The sequence below is a fragment of the Oncorhynchus kisutch genome, unplaced genomic scaffold, assembly GCF_002021735.2.
Source record: "Oncorhynchus kisutch isolate 150728-3 unplaced genomic scaffold, Okis_V2 Okis07a-Okis12b_hom, whole genome shotgun sequence".
Lineage (NCBI taxonomy): Eukaryota > Metazoa > Chordata > Actinopteri > Salmoniformes > Salmonidae > Oncorhynchus > Oncorhynchus kisutch.
Window position 1 is genome coordinate 14,402,588 of NW_022261984.1, and position 10,000 is coordinate 14,412,587.

A 10,000-nucleotide genomic window follows, 5' to 3' on the forward strand; every position below is an offset into this window, starting at 1 on the left:
TCTACTGACGAACCCCCCCGTACCCCTTACTCTACTGACGAACCCCCCACCCCCCGTACCCCTTACCTCTACTGACGAACCCCCCCCGTACCCCTTAACCTCTACTGACGAACCCCCCCGTACCCCTTACCTCTACTGACGAACCCCCCCCCCCCCGTACCCTTACCTCTACTGACGAACCCCCCCGTACCCCTTACCTCTACTGACGAACCCCCCCCGTACCCCTTACCTCTACTGACGAACCCCCCCCGTACCCCTTACCTCTACTGACGAACCCCCCGTACCCCTTACCTCTACTGACGAACCCCCCCCCCCCGTACCCCTTACCTCTACTGACGAACCCCCCCCGTACCCCTTACCTCTACTGACGAACCCCCCCGTACCCCTTAACCTCTACTGACGAACCCCCCCACCACCCGTACCCCTTACCTCTACTGACGAACCCCCCCCCCCCCCGTACCCCTTACCTCTACTGAGGACCCCCCCCCCGTAATAAAATACAGCCCCACCCACCTCATTGACCAGCTGTAGGGTGCTCTGTCTGGAGATCTTCAGGCTGACGGACATCTCAGTNATCTATATACACCTATATCTATCTATCTATCTATCTATCTTTATCTATCTATACTATCTATCTATCTATCTATCTATCTATCTATCTATATATATATATCTATATCCATCTCTCTATATCAATCTCTATATATATATTATAATACACACATATATCTATCTATATATATATACACACCTATATCTATCTATCTATCTATCTATCTATCTGTCCATATATCTATCGATCTCTCTATATATGTCTATATCTACCTCAATATATCTATCTCAATATATATATATATGATCTCTCTCTCTCTCTCTCTCTGTCTAATATATCTGTCCATTATCTATCGATCTCTCTATATATGTCTATATCTACCTCATATATCTATCTCATATATATATATATGATCTCTCTCTCTCTCCTCTCTGTCTATATATCTGTCCATATATCTATCGATCTCTCTAATATGTCTATATCTACCTCAATATATCTATCTCAATATATATATATATGATCTCTCTCTCTCTCTCTCTCTCTGTCTATATATCTGTCCATATATCTATCGATCTCTCTATATATGTCTATATCTACCTCAATATATCTATCTCAATATATATATATGATCTCTCTCTCTCTCTCTCTCTCTGTCTATATATCTGTCCATATATCTATCGATCTCTCTATATATGTCTATATCTAACTCAATATATCTATCTCAATATATATTATATGATCTCTCTCTCTCTCTCTCTCTCTGTCTATATATCTGTCCATATATTATCGATCTCTCTATATATGTCTATATCTACCTCAATATATCTATCTCAATATAATATATATGATCCTCTCTCTCTCTCTCTCTGTCTATATATCTGTCCATATATCTATCGATCTCTCTATATATGTCTATATCTACCTCAATATATCTATCTCATTATATATATATATGATCTCTCTCTCTCTCTCTCTCTGTCTATATATCTGTCATATATCATCGATCTCTCTAATATGTCTATATCTACCTCAATATATCTATCTCAATATATTATATATATGATTCTCTCTCTTCTCTCTCTCTCTCTGTCTAATATCTTGTCCATATATCTATCGATCTCTCTATATATGTCCTATATCTACCTCAATATATCTATCTCAATATATATATATATGATCTCTCGTCTCTCTCTCTCTGTCTATATATCTGTCCATATAATCTATCGATCTCTCTATATATGTCTATATCTACCTCAATATATCTATCTCAATTATATATATATGATCTCTCTCTTCTCTCTCTCTGTCTCTCTTCTGTCCATATATCTATCGATCTCTCTATATATGTCTATATCTACCTCAATATATCTATCTCAATATATATAATATGATCTCTCTCTCCTCTCTCTCTCTGTCTATATATCTGTCCATATATCTATCGATCTCTCTATATATGTCTATATCTACCTCAATATATCTATCTCAATATATATATATATGATCTCTCTCTCTCTCTCTCTCTCTGTCTATCTATCTGTCCATATATCTATCGATCTCTCTATATATGTCTATATCTACCTCAATATATCTATCTCAATATATATATATATGATCTCTCTCTCTCTCTCTCTCTCTCTCTGTCTATATATCTGTCCATATATCTATCGATATCTCTATATATGTCTATATCTACCTCAATATATCTATCTCAATATATATATATATGATCTCTCCTCTCTCTCTCTCTCTCTGTCTATATATCTGTCCATATATCTATCGATCTCTCTATATATGTCTATATCTACCTCAATATATCTATTCAATATATAATATATGATCTCTCTCTCTCTCTCTCTCTGTCTATATATCTGTCCATATATCTATCGATCTCTCTATATATGTCTATATCTACCTCAATATATCTATCTCAATATATATATATATGATCTCTCTCTCTCTCTCTCTCTCTGTCTATATATCTGTCCATATATCTATCGATCTCTCTATATATGTCTATATCTACCTCAATATATCTATCTCAATTATAATATATATGATCTCTCTCTCTCTCTCTGTCTATATATCTGTCCATATATCTATCGATCTCTCTATATATGTCTATATCTACCTCAATATATCTATCTCAATATATATATATATGATCTCTCTCTCTCTCTCTCTCTGTCTATATATCTGTCCATATATCTATCGATCTCTCTATATATGTCTATATCTACCTCAATATATCTATCTCAATATATATATATATGAATCTCTCTCTCTCTCTCTCTGTCTATATATCTGTCCATATATTCTATCGATCTCTCTATATATGTCTATATCTACCTCAATATATCTATCTCAATATATTATATATGATCTCTCTCTCTCTCTCTCTCTCTCTGTCTATATATCTGTCCATATATCTATCGATCTCTCTATATATGTCTATATCTACCTCAATATATCTATCTCAATATATATATATATGATCTCTCTCTCTCTCTCTCTCTCGTCTATATATCTGTCCATATATCTATCGATCTCTCTATATATGTCTATATCTACCTCAATATATCTATCTCAATATATATATATATGATCTCTCTCTCTCTCTCTCTCTCTGTCTATATATCTGTCCATATATCTATCGATCTCTCTATATATGTCTATATCTACCTCAATATATCTATCTCAATATATATATATATGATCTCTCTCTCTCTCTCTCTCTGTCTATATATCTGTCCATATATCTATCGATCTCTCTATATATGTCTATATCTACCTCAATATATCTATCTCAATATATATATATATGATCTCTCTCTCTCTCTCTCTCTGTCTATATATATATATCTGTCATATATCTATCGATCTCTCTATATATGTCTATATCTACCTCAATATATCTATCTCAATATATATATATATGATCTCTCTCTCTCTCTCTCTCTCTGTCTATATATCTGTCCATATATCTATCGATCTTCTCTATATATGTCCTATATCTACCTCAATATATCTATCTCAATATATATATATATGATCTCTCTCTCTCTCTCTCTCTGTCTATATATCTGTCCATATATCTATCGATCTCTCTATATATGTCTATATCTACCTCAATATATCTATCTCAATATATATCATCTCAGATAGATAGATATTATCTCCACACTCTATATCTATCTACCTATCTATATCTATCTACCTATCTATATCTATCTACCTATCTATATCTGTATATCTATCTACCTATCTATATCTATCTACCTATCTATATCTATCTACCTATCTATATCTCTATATCTAATCTACCTATCTATATCTATCTACCTATCTATATCTGTATATCTATCTATATCTCTATATCTATCTACCTATCTATATCTGTATATCTATCTATATCTCTATATCTATCTACCTATCTATATCTGTATATCTATCTATATCTCTATATCTATCTACCTATCTATATCTGTATATCTATCTATATCTGTATATCTATCTACCTATCTATATCTGTATATCTATCTATATCTCTATATCTATCTACCTATCTATATCTATCTACCTATCTATATCTGTATATCTATCTATATCTCTATATCTATCTACCTATCTATATCTGTATATCTATCTATATCTCTATATCTATCTACCTATCTATATCTGTATTATATCTTATATCTCTATATCTATCTACTATCTATATCTGTATATCTATCTATATATCTATAACTATCTTCCTATCTATATCTGTATATCTATCTATATCTGTATATCTATCTATATCTCTATATCTATTACCTATCTATATCTGTATATCTATCTATATCTCTATATCTATCTACTATCTATATCTGTATATCTATCTATATCTCTATAATCTATCTATACTCTATAATCTACCTATCTATATCTGTATATCTATCTATATTCTATATCTATCTATATCTCTATATCTATCTATATCTCTATATCTATCTACCTATCTATATCTATCTACCTATCTATATCTGTATATCTATCTATATCTCTATATCTATCTACCTATCTATATCTGTATATCTATCTATATCTCTATATCTATCTACCTATCTATATCTGTATATCTATCTATATCTCTATATCTATCTACCTATCTATATCTGTATATCTATCTATATCTGTATATCTATCTACCTATCTATATCTGTATATCTATCTATATCTCTATATCTATCTACCTATCTATATCTATCTACCTATCTATATCTGTATATCTATCTATATCTCTATATCTATCTACCTATCTATATCTGTATATCTATCTATATCTCCTATATCTATCTACCTATCTATATCTGTATATATATCTATATCTCTATATCTATCTACCTATCTATATCTGTATATCTATCTATATATCTATAACTATCTTCCTATCTATATCTGTATATCTATCTATATCTCTATATCTATCTACCTATCTATATCTGTATATCTATCTATATCTCTATATCTATCTACCTATCTATATCTGTATATCTATCTATATCTCTATATCTATCTATATCTCTATATCTACCTATCTATATCTGTATATCTATCTATATCTCTATATCTATCTATATCTCTATATCTATCTATATCTCTATATCTACCTATCTATATCTGTATATCTATCTATATCTCTATATCTATCTATATCTCTATATCTATCTATATCTCTATATCTATCTATATCTCTATATCTATCTATCTATCTATATCTGTATATCTATCTACATCTATCTATATCTATCTAGTCTATTATTTGTCAGAAGTAAAAGCCAGGATCCAGTGAAAGGCTGAGAGAGCAAGATACATTATAAACCAACCATCATCATCATCTCTCTCATTGAAACGCAGAGGGCTAACAGCTAATAGCTAACAACATTAGCATTCCACTCATTCACAAATAACTGTTACGGCGTTAGCCACGCTAGTTAGCATTAGGCTAGCTATTATAAAACAAAAATGGGGCACACCTTTGGGTCGACAGTGATCATAATTACAGAGAGAGAGAGAGAGAGATAAATCAGATGAATATGAGCGTCTTCGGCAAAAAGCTGTTAAAATGACTATTACCAGAATACAATTTACTTGCAAATGTGCCACTTCTGATTCTGAGTGGTGGTGGGGGGGGGGGGTGTATGTCCCTTTAAAACCCCCACACGGAATCCAGGCAATAAAACAGAACGCAACAATATTCCAAAATGAATTGGAGTTTAGTAGTGAATCAACTCAATGTATTGGAGTTTAGTAGTGAATCAACTCAATGTATTGGAGTTTAGTAGTGAATCAACTCAACGTATTGGAGTTTAGTAGTGAATCAACTCAACATATTGGAGTTTAGTAGTGAATCAACTCAATGTATTGGAGTTTAGTAGGGAATCAACTCAATGTACTGGAGTTTAGTAGGGAATCAACTCAATGTACTGGACTTTAGTAGGGAATCAACTCAATGTACTGGACTTTAGTAGTGAATCAACTCAATGTATTGGACTTTAGTAGTGAATCAACTCAACGTATTGGAGTTTAGTAGTGAATCAACTCAATGTATTGGACTTTAGTAGTGAATCAACTCAATGTATTGGACTTTAGTAGGGAATCAACTGTGAGCTACAGAAACACACCGTATTGAGAGGTGACCACTGGGATTAAAAGGCTGTGAGCCACAGAAACACACCGTATTGAGAGGTGATCGCTGGGATTAAAAGGCTGTGAGCCACAGAAACACACTGTATTGAGAGGTGACCGCTGAGATTAAAAAGTGGTGAGCCACAGAAACACACCGTATTGAGAGGTGATCGCTGGGATTAAAAGGCTGTGAGCCACAGAAACACACCGTATTGAGAGGTGATCGCTGGGATTAAAAGGCTGTCTGCTAACTAGTGGTCTCTGATGTCGTTTAAACATAGTTGTGGATTTAAAACATCCAATTGAGTTGTTGTTCTATTTAAAGAAATGAAATAGTGTGATTTGGAGAGAAACCCCCCTCCCCTCCCAAAAGAGAAAAAAGACTGAATTTGGGAAAAAACTCAAACGGAATCAGGAAGTGTGTGTGTCTGTGTGTGTGTGTGTCTGTGTGAGTCTGTGTGGTCTTACCTTGGGGTGTGTCTACCTTGTTGCCAACCTTGTTGGTGTTATTACGGGTTGGGTGTCGTCAAGACCCTCTTATTGGGCCGAGTTGCCTTCCTATTGGCTACTGGGGATCGGGGGGCGGGCAAAGCAAATATATCAGCATCCTTATTGGCCACGGCAACGTTCTCTTTGTTTTCATTGGTCCGTTCCCGGGATCGGTCCCGCCTCTCCTGGTGACGGTGGTGGTGTGCGATTGGCTCCCTCTCAGGAGTGGGGGCGTGTTTACTATGATCCCGCCTCTTTTCAGCTGACGGACAGGTCGCTCTCTTTGGGAAGAGACAGAAACAAGAATGTAGATAACAAGAGAGACAGAGACAGAAACAAAACAGAGAGAGAGAGAGATGACCCCCCTGACCTCTTGCTGGGGTGTGAGCGGAACCCAGGGCAGGTCGTCGTCATAGCAACGGTCCTCAGCATCATCATCATCATCGTTGAAGAGTAGAGTCTTCTTAGACAGGAGGGAGATCGAGAGAAGAGGGAGAGAGAGAGAGGAAGAGAGGGAGAGAGAGAGAGGAAGAGAGGGAGAGAGAGAGAGGAAGAGAGGAAGAGAGGGAGAGAGAGAGAGGAAGAGAGAGAGAGAGAGGGAAGAGAGGGAGAGAGAGAGGAAGAGAGGAAGAGAGGGAGAGAGGAGAGGGAAGAGAGGGAGAGAGGGAGAGAGAGAGAGGAAGAGAGGGAGAGAGAGAGAGGAAGAGAGGGAGAGAGAGAGAGGAAGAGAGGAAGAAGAGGGAGCGAGAGAGAGAAGAGAGGGAGAGAGAGAGAGGAGAGGGGGGAGAGAGGGAGAGAGAGGGAAGAGAGGAGAGAGAGGAAGAGAGGGAGAGAGAGAGGGAAGAGAGGGAGATCGAGAGAAGAGGGAGAGAGAAGGAACAAATATGTTTATTCACTTTTCAAGGCAACGGAGGAGAGATGAAGGAGAGGAGGGGGGAGAGAGGAGGGGGGGGGAGACGAGGGGAGAGAGAAGGAGGGAGGGAGGGAGGGAGAGAAAGGAGGGAGTGAGAGAGGAGGGGGAGAGAGAGAGGGGGAGAGAGAGGAGGGGGAGAGAGAGGAGGGAGAGAGAGAGGAGGGAGAGAGAGAGAGAGAGAGAGAGAGAGAGAGGAGGGGAGACGAGAGGAGGGAGAGAGAGAGAAGAGAGAGGAGGGAGAGAGAGAGAGAGAGAGAGACAGAGAGGTAGCGGTAGATTCTGACCTGTACTCCCAGGCGTTGAGGTGAACAGGACATGACATCACAGACAGGAAGTTGAGGCCTGATCCGGACAGGTTTCCCTCTCTGTTTCTTAGAAAGCAGCAACAGGTAGGTGGCAGTGGTCTGGTCGTACTTCCACTGTGTAACACACACACAGTGTGTATATAGAGGAAAATGAAATCAATTTTTTTGGTTACAACATGACTCCATATGTGTTATTTCATAGTGTTGATGTCTTCACTAATATTCTACAATGTAGAAAATAGTAACAATAAATAAAAACCCTTGAATGAGAAGGAGTTATTTTGGCTGGTTGTGTGTGTGTGTGTCTCTGTGTGTGTGTGTGTGTGTCTCTGTGTGTGTGTCTCTGTGTGTGTGTGTGTGTCTCTGTGTGTGTCTCTGTGTGTGTGTGTGTGTCTCTGTGTGTGTGTCTCTGTGTGTGTGTGTGTGTCTGTGTGTGTGTGTGTGTCTCTGTGCGTGTGTGTGTGTCTCTGTGCGTGTGTGTGTGTCTGTGTGTGTGTGTCTCTGTGTGTGTGTTGTGTCTGTGTGTGTGTGTGGTGTCTGTGTGTGTGTGTGTGTCTCTGTGTGTGTGTGGTGTCTCTGTGTCTCTGTGTCTGTGTGTGTGTGTCTGTGTGTGTGTGTGTGTCTCTGTGTTGTGTGTGTGTGTCTGTGTGTGTGTGTCTCTGTGTGTGTGTGTGTGTGTGTCTCTGTGTGTGTGTGTGTCTGTGTGTGTGTGTGTGTCTGTGTGTGTCTGTGTGTGTGTCTCTGTGTGTCTGTGTGTGTGTGTGTGTGTGTGTGTGTCTGTGTGTCTGTGTGTGTGTGTGTGTGTGTGTGTGTGTCTGTGGTGTGTGTGTGTGTGTGTGTGTCTCTGTGTGTGTGTGTGTGTGTGTCTCTGTGTGTGTGTGTGTGTGTGTGTGTGTGTGTGTGTGTGTGTGTCTGTGTGTGTGTTGTCTGTGTGTGTGTGTGTGTGTGTGTGTGTGTCTGTGTGTGTGTGTGTGTGTGTGTGTGTGTGTGAGTTATATATCCATCTATCTATAGAAAACACACAGACGTCTGATGAATTAATGTTTAAACTAAAATGGTCAGTGTTCATTCAATCGGCTGTGTTATACTGCCATCTACTGGCGAAACCCGTCAACACCACCCACACACACACACACACACACACACACACACACCAACACTGTATTCATTTAGCCCTTACCTCTACTGACGAACCACCCCCGTACCCCTTACCTCTACTGACGAACCCCCCCCGTACCCCTTACCTCTACTGAGGACCCCCCTGTACCCCTTACCTCTACTGAGGACCCCCCCTTACCTCTACTGACGAACCCCCCCCCGTATCCCTTACCTCTACTGACGAACCACCCCGTACCCCTTACCTCTACTGACGAACCCCCCCCGTACCCCTTACCTCTACTGACGAACCCCCCCCCCGTATCCCTTACCTCTACTGACGAACCCCCCCCGTACCCCTTACCTCTACTGACGAACCCCCCCCCCGTATCCCTTACCTCTACTGACGAACCCCCCCCGTACCCCTTACCTCTACTGACGAACCCCCCCCGTACCCCTTACCTCTACTGACGAACCCCCCCCGTACCCCTTACCTCTACTGACGAACCCCCCCCGTACCCCTTACCTCTACTGACGAACCCCCCCCGTACCCCTTACCTCTACTGACGAACCCCCCCGTACCCCTTACCTCTACTGACGAACCCCCCCGTACCCCTTACCTCTACTGACGAACCCCCCCGTACCCCTTACCTCTACTGACGAACCCCCCCCCCCCGTACCCCTTACCTCTACTGACGAACCCCCCCGTACCCCTTACCTCTACTGACGAACCCCCCCCCCCGTACCCCTTACCTCTACTGACGAAACCCCCCCCGTACCCTTCCTTACTCTACTGACGAACCCCCCCCCCCCCCGTACCCCTTACCTCTACTGACGAACCCCCCCCGTACCCCTTACCTCTACTGACGAACCCCCCCGTACCCCTTACCTCTACTGACGAACCCCCCCCGTACCCCTTACCTCTACTGACGAACCCCCCCGTACCCCTTACCTCTACTGACGAACCCCCCCCCCCCG

General features: G+C 39.9%; 1 protein-coding gene across 1 annotated transcript in view; it reads right to left on the reverse strand.

The window, feature by feature from the left end:
- Window positions 1-10,000, reverse strand: part of LOC109886836 (maternal embryonic leucine zipper kinase) — a 64,619-nt gene that overhangs the window by 25,342 nt on the left and 29,277 nt on the right. The window contains exons 12-14 of the mRNA XM_031814607.1: window positions 7,907-8,041; window positions 7,080-7,169; window positions 6,734-6,990 (exon numbers count right to left, since the gene is read on the reverse strand). Coding sequence (XP_031670467.1) covers window positions 6,734-6,990; window positions 7,080-7,169; window positions 7,907-8,041 — 482 coding nt within the window. The remainder of the gene's footprint in view (window positions 1-6,733; window positions 6,991-7,079; window positions 7,170-7,906; window positions 8,042-10,000) is intronic.